The sequence below is a fragment of the Herpailurus yagouaroundi genome, unplaced genomic scaffold (genome assembly GCF_014898765.1).
Source record: "Herpailurus yagouaroundi ecotype Mexico unplaced genomic scaffold, PumYag 545, whole genome shotgun sequence".
Lineage (NCBI taxonomy): Eukaryota > Metazoa > Chordata > Mammalia > Carnivora > Felidae > Herpailurus > Herpailurus yagouaroundi.
In genome coordinates, this window is record NW_024412762.1 from 642,482 (window position 1) to 654,769 (window position 12,288).

Consider the following 12,288-nt stretch of genomic DNA (forward strand, 5'->3'; position numbering starts at 1 on the left):
CTGAAGTCTCCCACATTGACCTCGTCGTCACGTCCAATAGTTACAAGGGGCCCAGATTTTGAGTATCATAATTTTTTCCCTTTTTCCTGTTCAGTGGGGGAGAATCAGACATTTATATATCCTATCTCTTTCAGGCTTCTGGGAACTTGGCAGACACAGATTAGAGACACCCAGCAGCGAGCTTCATTATTTTCCTTCTGGGAACTCATTCCCATGAGGTAAACTACCGTGGGCCTGACCTCTTTGGGGGTGTCAGCGGGAGACTGATGTGCATATGAACAGAAGAAAGCAAGAGACCACTGGACATTGTTTGCAAAATTAATTTCCTGCACATTTTCTCAGTAAAATTTTGGCAGATGCTTTTCTTTCAGCATTTTTTTTTTAATTTTTTTTTTCAACGTTTATTTTGGGGACAGAGAGAGACAGAGCATGAACGGGGGAGGGGCAGAGAGAGAGGGAGACACAGAATCGGAAACAGGCTCCAGGCTCCGAGCCATCAGCCCAGAGCCCGACGCGGGGCTCGAACTCACGGACCGCGAGATCGTGACCTGGCTGAAGTCGGACGCTTAACCGACTGCGCCACCCAGGCGCCCCTCTTTCAGCATTCTATATGTGGAACACTGCTGTCTGTAAACACAAAACAAAAATTTAACTTAAAAGTGGTTTAAATAAAAATTAGTTTTAGAGGGATTCTTGTATGTTTTAAAGGACACAGCATAGACTTGTTTCTCCATGGGCCTTCCATTTCTGCTTCCCTGGAGAGGTGGGGAGAGGCATGAGGACTAGATTTCCCACCTAGGAGTCCAGATACTTTCTAGGGACTTGATTCACAAAGCTCAGTCTTGATGCTAGAGAATTTAATTTTTAGTAGTATATTATCACCAGAGGATATATGTTCTCAGGAGTACATCAGACTTTTGTCAATGCTCTAGGATGGGGAAATTTGTTAAGAAATCCTGAAAAGTAAATAGGGATATGCAAGTCACTTTTATTATACTGTCTTAGTCTTACTAAAATCACTTTTAATAAAAAATCACAAATCCATTTATAACATAATGATTTTCTAATTCATCCGTTTAGTATTTTCAGTTTCTATTGCAACCCCAAGGCACACCTGAACCCAACACTAAAGATGAGTACTTTTAATTTATATCCTGATGCCATATGAAGTTTTTCTAGCCTTTCCTGGCTTAACAGTACCCACAGTTCTCACAAGGATCCTGGATTGGAGGCCATCTCCCTCACACACTCCACTGGTGAGATTAGACCCCTGCATAGTTCCTTCCCCAGTGGAGAGCTCAGTATAAGTTCAGGGAACTTCACCTAGTGCCATGTCTCAGCATGTTCCTGAACCTGAAGAGGAAAATGTCTAATGTTTGCTTTTCCATTAGAGCGGAACCTCTGAGAAAGAAGAAAAAGGTAGATCCTAAAAAAGACCAAGCAGCAAAGGACCGTTTGAAAAAGAGAATCAGACGACTGGAGAAAGCTAGCCAGGAGCTAATCCCCATTGAAGATTTTATAACACCTGTGAAGCTCTTGGATAAAGCAAGGTAAGGGTCCTCTAGGGTTGAGGTTCTCAGGACAAAAAAGAGTTCCATCATCTTTGGCTAGTTTTGTCTGCATTTCATGCCTGTGACAGGAAGGGGTGAGTGGGTGTGGGGTGACTAGGTCCTGGTCTGAGTCCTTTTCTCCTTGACTGTCTTGTGGGAGTTGGCAAAAGCATTCTTTTTTACTTTTTTAAATATTTTCTTTTTTTTTTTTCAACGTTTATTTATTTTTGGGACAGAGAGAGACAGAGCATGAACGGGGGAGGGGCAGAGAGAGAGGGAGACACAGAATCGGAAACAGGCTCCAGGCTCTGAGCCATCAGCCCAGAGCCTGACGCGGGGCTCGAACTCACAGACCGCGAGATCGTGACCTGGCTGACGTCAGACGCTTAACTGACTGTGCCACCCAGGCACCCCTAAATATTTATTTTCAAGAGAGCGAGCAAGCACAAAAGCCGGGGGGGGGGGGCGCACACACAGAGGATCCAAGCAGCTCTGTGCTGACAGGAGAGAGCCTGATGCAGGGCTTGAACTGGCGAACCACGAGATCATGACCTGAGCTGAAGTCAGACACCCAGCCAACTAAGCCACGCAGGCACCTCAGTTGGCAAAAGCATTCTTTGGTGGTGCTCTTGAATGGCTGAAACGGGAAAGAAACTTGGAATAACTGTTTGATAAGCCAGTTCATATTGTTGCTTTCTTGCAAGAGGAGTTTTAGCTATATGACTGATGACTTGGGTCTTGGGTCTGCAGCCCTTGCCCCATCTTGATGGTAGAAAACACTTAGCCTCAAGCTTTATGATACAAATGCTCATAGTTGGCATGTGTTGTGTGTAGGCTTGTTGTGTGCTGCCTTGTAAAAAGCGTACCATTTATAAAGTAGCACTTTGCCATACCTATGGGACATGGCACGTGCTTTTTTGGTACTCTAGTGGGCTGATCTGGGCTCTTGACTCCCTGGGATTTGGGTGTCCATTTTCATAACACCACTTCACTGAAAAGTCACCTCTCCCCAAAGGTAGTCTCAGCCTGGGGCAGAGGAAGTGCTACCAGTTTTCTTAGAGCATCGCTGTTTCTTGCGTCCACATAAAGCAAATAGCACTGGCTTCCAGTGTCAGTTACAGCTGTTACACCAACATTCCATTCTTTATTTTGTCCCTAACTTCCATGTTTTTCTCAAAGTCTCATCTGTTTCTGGCAGTGGGGAGGGCTGGGTCATATGCAGTCACCCAGACTGCCTGGCCAGTGACACTGGTGATCCCCAACTTCACACCTTTGGATTTGTGTGTTCCCAGACAGCGGCCTCACATGGAGCTTCCTTTTGAGGAGAGTGAGCGGAGAGCTCTGCTTCTGAAGAAGTGGTCCCTGTATAAGCATCGAGAGCATGAGATGGAGAGAGATGCCATCAAGTCCATGCTTGAGGCCCAACAGGAAGCTCTGCAGGAGCTGCAACTCCTGTCCCCAGAGCTACATGCGGAGGCCACCAAGCGGGACCCCAATTTGTTCCCCTTTGAAAAAGAAGGGCCAGATTACACGCCACCAGTCTCCAACTACCAGCCCCCTGAAGGCAGGTACCATGACATCACCAAGGTGTATACACAGGTGGAGTTTAAGAGGTAGAGCTGCAGGCTGCCTTTAGAGCCAGAACAGGACTCAAGCACGTTGTGAATAAATGTTTAATCAAGTGTCTGTTTTATGTTAGAGTCAAAATTAATTCACCTGAGAATGGATGGGGGTGAGAGATGCTACCCTTCCTTGTCTGGTATTGGGGAATGAATGGCCAAGACTTTGAGTAAAAAGATTCCAATCCTGTGGGGCAGACACCACCAGCAAGAGGCACAAAGTACCTCAAGGAGAAATGAAGGATATGCAGGTTTTGTACTGTGTATCGCACGCCTGTGCAGACAGGCAGAACCTTCTCGTTGGGGCAGGTGGAGCACTTGGGTTTCCTCGTATCTTTGGCAGGGCCAGCTTTGGGTTTTAGGCTGGGAAGGGAGGCTGAAGAGACTGGAGCAAGCCTGGGACACATTAAAGTTGCTGTGTCCCCTAGGAGCACATGGCACCCCTCTTATTCAAGTGCTGTTAGTCTAGAACAGTGAACGTATTAATGTGCTGGGGCTGCCAGAACAAAGTACCCTAAACCAAGAGGCTTGAACAACAGTTGTTCTGGAGGCCAGAACTCTCAAGATCAAAGGGGTTGGCAGCATTGGTTTCTCCTGAAACCTCTCTCCTTTAGTTTGCAGAGCTGCCTTCTCAGTGTCCTCACAGGGTCATCATCCTTCTGTGCCTCTCTTAATAAGGATACCAGTCAAATTGGATTACAGCCTACTTTAATGATTGCATTTTAAGTTAATTACCTCTTTCAGCATCATATCTATAAAGTACCATTCAGACATACTTGGAGTTAAAGCTTAAACATAGGAATGGGGCGGGGGGCACAATTCAGGCCGTAAATAGTGAAGGTCAAGTGAACAAATAGAGCCTGCTAGCCACCTCAGAAAAGCTTTGGGTTCTTCACTACCTTAGTGCTGATAAACTGGGGAAACAATTGAGTAAGACTTCAGGTTTTCCTAGTGTGTGGTTCACTTCTGGTTTACTTAGATAAATGTTTTTACCGGAGAAAAACCTGCCTAAGGATTCTAAGTTCTTTGGCTCTACCTATGAGCCAGTCACTGAATCCAGCCACTTTTCACCTCATTGCTACCTCTGAGGTCCACGCCATTGCCAACTTTTGCCTGTTCCACCGCAGCAGCCAACTCATCTCTCCATGTGGGCATTCCCCTTGCCCCTGCCAAGCTCCTCTGCAAGGCAACCAGAGGGCTCTGTGAAGCACAAGCCAGGTCAGGCATTTGGCTCCTGACCACCCTGATTACACCTTACAGCCCCCCATCCACCTTCCCCTGGTCTGCACATGGCACTTACTTATTCCTTGTGGCCTGTGTGCCCCTTTCTCTACAAGGCTCAAGCCTCTTAATCCAAGTCTGGGCTCCGATGTTGCCTTCCCCACCTCCCTGCCCACTGCAGGTGCTTTGCAGTAGTGCTTTTCGAACAGTTTTCATCCATTAGGTTATATAATCAATTCATGGGGTCATGGCCAGCAGTTTTAACTTTTTATTTTGAAGTAGTTACAGATTCACAGGAGGTTGGAAATAAGGATGCAGGGAGGGGCTGTGTGTGGTTCTCCCAGTCTCAAGTGTCAACATCTTAAACACCAAGTAGTGTCAGTACCCAGAGACTGACATAGGTACAGCCTAGAGTGTATTTAGATTTCCCACTATGTCTGCAATCATCTGTGTGTATGCCTAGCACTACAAAATGTCATCACACATTCAGCTCTGTATATGTGAAGGTTCCATTACCACAGAATGCCCTTGTGTGCCCCTTAATAGCCACATCCACATCCATCTTCCCATCCCTAACCCTTGGCAGCAGTAACCATTCTCCATCTATAATTACATCATCTCACCAGTGTTACATAAATGGAACTATCATATGTATCCATTTAACTCCGCATGGTTTCCTTGAGTTTCACCCAAGTTGCCACATGTGCAGCAGTTTATTTTCAGTGGCACAGAACTGAAAATGTCAGTGTACCACACTATACAAGGATTGTTTTGTGAAACTTGTTTCAACCATATATGCTGTATACAAGGTATGTACAGATCATAAAACCCGTTATTATGGGTTTCATGCAAGAAATTTAAGAGATCCTGCTCTATTTTCTTCACAGCACTTAACATTACTTTAGACTTATTTAATGATGTTTAAATGTTTTGTCTGTCTCCTAAACTCAACTAAAACTCTTTGAAGTAACTTGCCCATTTCAAGACTGCAATCCTAGAGCCTGAGCCCTCCTGGCATGTAGCAGGTGCTCAGATGTTGTGAAGGGTGAACACAGGAGCAGGTGTAGGAACATTCTGTGCAATGATGATTATTTGTCAACGTGGAACTCACTGAGTAGCAGAGAAGGAATAAGACTTCTTAACAGAGCAGTCAGTGGCAGGCAGCCCCCGGCCCTAAAGAAGCATGTACAGTGTGGATCCCTTGAGGTGAGCCCTTCAGGACTGCTGGCTGCTATTTGCAGCCCTGCCCCAGGAAGCCCAAGGGATCATATGCAGATTGGAAAATTCAAATATCCCTTATGTTTCCGAGTGAAGAGGATGCCCGTAGATCGCCAGCAGCCTTCCCTCTCCTTCTTGGCCTAAAATGCTCCAGAAAGTAGCCACACCACAAAAGAGATACCCTGGTTGACTCAGATGTGAAGGCACCCCACCCTGGGATGGGCTCTTTATACTCACCTCTGTTCCTGGGCTCCTATGTGCACGCCCACACCACTCTCAGGGACACACACACAGGGAGAAACCATAGGGAACCTGTGTACACACATCCCCACCACTCAACAGGTACATACACACACAGGAAGGGGTTATTGGGGTCCTAGGTGCACACAACTCCCCCCCTCACCTCACAGGTACAAACATACAGGGGGAGGCTACTGGAACCTATGTGCACACCCCTCACTACTCCCAGGTATACAGTCACAAGGAAGGCCCACTGGGGACCTGTGTGCACATTCTCCCCTTGCCCCCCACTCACAAGTACATACACACTCAGGAAAGGCTACTGAGGACCTACGCGCAGATCCCCTAACATTTACAGGTACATGCAGTCACAGGGACTTGGCATAGCAAAGGAGAAAATGCACATGAAAAGGCAAAGTTTTCTTTAATGTATGCCTTTCTGAAGTGATGGGATTATTTTGCCCCGAAGAGTGTGTTAAAAGATGGTGGAGTTAAAACATGTCCTTTCTGGCCAGGTTGGGGCCCAGTCGTGAAGAAGTACTAAAATGCGGTGGGCCCGGGGCACCTGGGTGGCTCAGTTGGTTAAGTGTCCAACTTCAGCTCAGGTCATGATCTCACAGTTCGTGGGTTCGAGCCCCGCATCGGGCTCTGTGCTGACAGCTCAGAGCCTGGAACCTGCTTCGGATTCTATGTTTCCCTCTCTCTCTGCTCCTCTCCTGCTCACATTCTGTCTCTCTCTCTCAAAAATAAAATAAGCATTAAAAAATAAATAAATAAAATGCGGTGGGCCTCACTGGCCAGGAAGGAGCAGGGAGGGTGCTGGGCACACAGCCAGCCTCACCCTCAGCACCATACAATGGGGCCTGCTATGCAGCCACAAGATGCAAAATTATTAGTAATAAAAAGACCTCTTCAAGAACTAGAGTTCTTGTTGGTTCATATGCATATATTTTTAAAACATCTACAAGAGTATAAGCACACAAAATCCCAAAACTCTCCCAGTACAACAATGTCAGGTGCTAAATCTAACAATCGCAACTATTAAATTGTGGATTTAATGGTCAGCTTTTGTTTGGAATAAAATATGTGAAATGGCTTTTGATATAATCTACATTTTCTAAAAATGACCAAGGGATATTCTGAAGGAAAGAGACCAAAATTCCATTGTGTCTCGGGCTTGGCTTTCTTAAGCCAAGAGTCTATGAACCCTTTTAACGCAAGCTTGTGTATTCTGTACCTGTGTTCATTTCTTAAAAACCAGAGTCTTCAAGAGGCCTATCTCGTAGGAGAAGAAACACCCCATCTGTGTCCGCAGAGGAACTGAGTGGGCTGTAGCTCTGTGTAAGCACCAGGGACTGGCAATGCAGTTTCACCAAATCCAGGACCAGGAAAGGCATTCACTACAACACAACCATTTAGCTACCTCATTCTGATCCCCCTACATGACCACTTGGGTCAGGGCTACCACTCAAGAATTTACCTGAGAATGCTGCTGTCCCCAAGAGGGGAACACGAACCAGCCTGACCTGGCTGCTCACTGGGATCTGCAGTGGTGTCTGGCATCCTGGAAGCTGTGCAGTGGGTGAAATTGTCTTTCAGAGCATTGCAGCAGCAGGTGCAGTTCAGGTTCAGTTCACTCTGAATGCAGGTGAAGGGTGCGCAAGTAGGGCTGGAGACCTCAGGCTCTGTGTTCTAGGCGGTAGAAGCTCTCAGGGACCGACTAGACTCTTTTGGCCAGTCACTGTCCTTAGGGTCCTGCGATAGCCCCACTTAGATCAGGGGAAGCCATTCAGGAGTGCTTGTCACTGGTCTTTCTCCTCCTGTGGCAGAGGGAGGTGCCAGTCTGCAGGAGGGCTCTGCCTCAGGGCCCACACGAGGGTGTGTTTCCGTGCAGCCTGGACTCTTGCACGCTCACTCTCACAGAGGGACTGCTGTGCAAAGGAGACCCCAATCACTTCTGGCTCACAAGGCCCTTGAACCTCCCTCTTCCATAGCACCCTCCCAAACACAAGTCAGACAAACTTGGCTGCTTCCACCTAATAAACCTTGGCGATAGTTCCGTATTAGAACACACACATATAGATCATACTTTCTCCCAAGCTACTGTGAAAAACTATTGTGCAGTTCACCATAATTTGAGTAAATTTTAAAATGTCTTCTCCTGGGTCTCAGGGCTTGATGCTTTCGGTCGACCTAATCAGGTTTACCTCCTGAGACCAGGATGGGGCTGAGAAGAGAAACAAAGAGTCTGAAAGAGTGGCTAGAGTTGGGAGGGTAAGGCAAGAGACACATGAGCAGGGAGCCCCAGACAGGCAAGGAGGAATCTAGATGAAAGACAATAGGTGACACTCAACCAGCAGGCTTTTCTCTGCCACTCCCGCACCTCCCCCCACCTGCTCCCTGCCAAATAAACACAGGGCAGTACCTTACCACCATGAAAGGTGCACTTGGTAGGCACCAGGTGTTCGACTAGCCTTTTTACACATATAATTTCACCTTCTCTAATTGTCTTTGCTAGAGCTCAACTGTCTCAATGTTTTTGTTCTTGTTTAAAAAGCAATCAGCAATGCAAAGAACATGAAAAACTCCCAGACTTCTGGAACTGAGGTGAAATTCACAGCTTCCTCAACACAATTTTAGAACTAAATTTTAATGCTACACATTTCCCTGATGATGGAATAATCTACTGGCTATTGTACTTCCTCAGTTTTTCACTAAACCATATACTACAGGTTCCTTTCCCTGCCCAGATAGATTCGCTATTTATTCTTTTTAATGGCTATGTAATACCCCACTGTTTGGAGGAAGTTATTTGGTTAAATGTCTATTAGTGGCATTTAGGATGCTTTCAGGTTTTGTGCTATCACAAATAGTGATGCAATGGATATTTTAAACTTTTAACTGTGCACTGTTACCCAATTACTTCCCTAGGATGGACTTTCAGAAGTAAAACTAGGGGGTCAAAAGGTATTCGTTTGGATAATCAGATGGAATTGTTGGATAATCAGAACACGTAACACTCCACAAACACTTGCACACGTACCCCTGCTTCTCCACATCCTTACAGACACTTCTGATGTGTCACTGGGCAGAAACCACTGGTCATCTGACCTTGTATCCCAGGCCATTTGATTTTTTTGAATGAATTCCTTCTTCCTGCCCTTTGCCAAACTTTTCTATTCTGAAATAATCCCCATTTAATCTTTTTTTTAATGTTTGTTTAATTAGAGAGAGAGAGAGAGAGAGAGATGGAGAGCAAGCAGGGGAGGGGTAGATAGAGGGGGTAAGAGAGAGTATCCAAAACAGGCTCCACACTGTCAGCACAGAATATGACTTGGGGCTCAAACCCACACCATGAGATTATGACCTGAGCCTAAACCAGGAGTCTGACACTTAACTGACTGAGCCACCCACGCACTCCCCATTTTTCTTACTGATATATGAGCTCTCTCTTAAAAAAAAAAAAAAGAAAGAAAAAAAAAGTCATTAACCTCTTCCTGTATAGGCTATAAGCTATTGTTTAAAATTTTTTGATTTCCACTTATGGATTTGTCATCACTTTCTTTTATACAGGAGCTTGGTTTCCATATCTGTTTGTCTGTTTCAATAATCACATACATTTAACCATGCTGAAGCAGTCCCCAGTCCTGCTGGGCCCTCACCCCTTTCCCATGAGCACTGCACCTTCAAGCTTCTCTCCATCTCCCCAACCAAAAACAGCTCTAAGGCACGGAAGGTGCCAGAAGGGCAGGGGCTCGGTTTTCATCACTCCTGTATCTCTAAGAGCTCCCATCATGATAAGTATCTGCTGAATGAATGGAAAACTAGAACTATCTCCTCATTGGTCTCTTTGCCCCTCCATAATACATTCTCCCACCATGGCAGTCAGACTGACCTTTTAAAGATACAAATCAAGTCATACTTCCCAGCACACGTTTACACTTGAATCTAAACCCTTTTTTAAGGCCCACCAGATACCACCTGGTACCTCTCCAGCCTCACCCCCTACCTCTCTACAGCCCACCCTCCTTCTGCTCCAAACACCTGGACCTTCTTTCTGTTCTTCAGATGTGCCCGCCTGGGTCTGGGTGAAGGTTCTTAAGGCTGGTTTCTGGTTTTTCAGGCCTCCCCAATATCCCCTTCTCTGCAGGCCTGCTAAGAACACTAACACTCTCTCCCTCCAAACTCTAAACTTTCCTCCTTTGTCTTCAATGTATGAAAGCTCCGATGATATGCTAATTTTTCGTATTTCTCAAAAGAAAGGAAGCACAAAAAGAGGAGGGACCCAGTGAGTACTCCTCTCCGGCGTCTCAGGACTTGGAACGTGGGGAGGGCGTGATCCGTGCACTCGGACGCTTCAGCAATACACCCCCTCGGCCCAGCGCCACCCCTGGCTCCCTGGCACACCTGGGCCTCCGCGCTCCGGCGCTCCTCCCACTCTCGGCAGTTGGCCAGGTCGCGCCGCCACTGCTCGCAGGCTGGCCGCTCGCCGTGGACGTAGTAGTGGTGCAGGAAGTGCCGCGCGCTGCGGCAGAGCTTCCATTCAGCGCTGTAGGTCTCGCAGGGGCGCGGCGGCTGCAGTGAGAAGCTCGCCTGAGCCGGAGGCCTCTGCGCTGCCCGCCCAGATGCCCATCCCGCCTCCTCCTTGGAAGAAGGCTCGGATAATCCGGTCACAAGGTCCGAGGAGGTTCCCCCCACTTCCCGGGCGCCCCCAGCACTTACCCGCCAGCCGCCACCATCCGCCATTACGGGGCGACTGCCGAATCCCTCCTCTGAACTCGCTAGCCAATGAAAATTGAAGAAAGCCCGCACCGTATGATTGACGGATTGATGAACCAATGAACTCAGAGATATGCCCATAACTCCTCACCCACCTCCTAGTCACGAGCTAATAAACAAGACATCAGGGCAGAACAGCCAATAACACCCGGGGGCGGTGGCACGTGGAAAGGCGGGGCCCATGAGGCCCAAGGGATGGGGAGGGGGGGACCCGAGGGTAAGAGTCTGTAGTCCATCCTGGAGGCCAAAGGAATGACAGCTGCCTGGTGTCTGGCGGGCGGCCCAGGTAGCACTTCGTTACCTATTTCTGAAACCACGGGGTCCAGGCCGGTTTCATTTTCATAAACCTCAAAAGATAGGGCTCATTTTCATAAGCACATACTGAGCATCAACTCCATGTGACGAAGCTGCCATGTCTGCGGCTACAGTAGTTTCACTTGAGTGTCCACTTGAGGGTGAGGGTGAACTCACAAAATAACCTGTATTGGCTGGGCGGGGGTCTAGGGAGCCCAAAGATGTCCTGAAGGAACCCAGGCTAGTAGTGGAGGCTAGCGAAGGATGTTTCCACCACAGTGGCAGGCTGGTCCAAGGCATGGAGGCTGCGTGTGACAAGGGGCAGAGAAGAAGCCTTAATAAGTAAGTATGGGGCAGTTTGTATGTCTGATTAGGAATGAAGGCTTTACTCTGAGACATGGGAAGACATGGAAAGTTTGTAAACAAAAGAGGTCCACAAGAGGAAATAAAAGCAAAGAAGCTAGTGAATCTGAGTAGTCCTGCAATACCTATGCAGTGGGTCTCCAACTTGGGAAAACTTAGTCATCTGCTGGGGAGCCTCTTACAATGCAGTTGCTGGACCCACCCCAGGAATGAGACAGGGTCAGACTCTCAAGGTGGGCCAGAATGCTGCAATTTTACCAGGAGTCCTGCCAAGCTGGCTCATAGACCAAGCTTGAAGACAGAGAGGGCTGCAGACCAGGGGGCAGCAGTAATGACAAGGTGACCCCTCCCCTCTATATCACCAGAAGGCCCACCAAGAGAGTCCACCTGCAGCCCAGGCAAAAAGAAGTGTGGCTCCAGCAGAGCACCAGGAGTGGTTTTATTGCATACACTGTAGATGTTGCTTAGGAAAGACAAAAACCCAAGGCCAGTGCCTTACTTTAATATTCATTATGCATCAAATGATACATTAGCCAGTGTGATCCTGCAAATGGAGGCTGCCTACCCAGCAAGGAGGGATTCTATTTCAGCTAGTGAAAGAGAGATCCCCTTCAGTGGAGGGTCAGGAAAGTCACAGCAGTGCTTCATGCCTCTTAATACCTTGTCCATCATCAGTGGTGACAGTCTGGGCAATAGTCCAGCTCTTGTCTTCATGACAATCATCTATTCTCTTGACTTGATGACATGTGGGTGGACCCTGGAGCAACCATCCTGAAGGGGGCATCCTCTCTTGAGTGTTCAAGGAGCTCTGTCCAGAGATGGAATCCTCTGTTTTCAAGCAGGAGTCCTGGTACAAGAGGAGACCCTGCTCGGGCTGACAATCCCAACACAGGGTTCAGAGAACCTCACTTCTCCCTACATTCTCCAGAAGTCCTACACAGAAGCTCTTTTCTAATGGCAGGATGGAACAAGGGACACCTGCAAGCAAGTCTTCCTCCAACTTC

At 47.5% G+C, this 12,288-nt stretch overlaps 2 protein-coding genes across 4 annotated transcripts in view; one reads left to right on the forward strand and one right to left on the reverse strand.

Annotated features, from left to right (window-relative positions):
• Positions 1 to 3,236, forward strand: part of MRPL40 (mitochondrial ribosomal protein L40) — a 4,587-nt gene extending 1,351 nt beyond the window's left edge. For both annotated transcript variants that reach the window (XM_040465136.1, XM_040465137.1), the window contains exons 2-4: positions 135 to 218; positions 1,392 to 1,550; positions 2,843 to 3,236. In XM_040465136.1, the coding sequence (XP_040321070.1) occupies positions 135 to 218; positions 1,392 to 1,550; positions 2,843 to 3,167 (568 nt within the window). In that variant the 3' untranslated portion in view covers positions 3,168 to 3,236. The remainder of the gene's footprint in view (positions 1 to 134; positions 219 to 1,391; positions 1,551 to 2,842) is intronic.
• The window catches only part of HIRA (histone cell cycle regulator), a 106,290-nt gene extending 95,596 nt beyond the window's left edge, over positions 1 to 10,694 (reverse strand). For both annotated transcript variants that reach the window (XM_040465128.1, XM_040465130.1), the window contains exons 1-2: positions 10,571 to 10,694; positions 10,256 to 10,423 (exon numbers count right to left, since the gene is read on the reverse strand). In XM_040465128.1, the coding sequence (XP_040321062.1) occupies positions 10,256 to 10,391 (136 nt within the window). In that variant the 5' untranslated portion in view covers positions 10,392 to 10,423; positions 10,571 to 10,694. The remainder of the gene's footprint in view (positions 1 to 10,255; positions 10,424 to 10,570) is intronic.
• Positions 10,695 to 12,288: the final 1,594 nt, after the last annotated feature.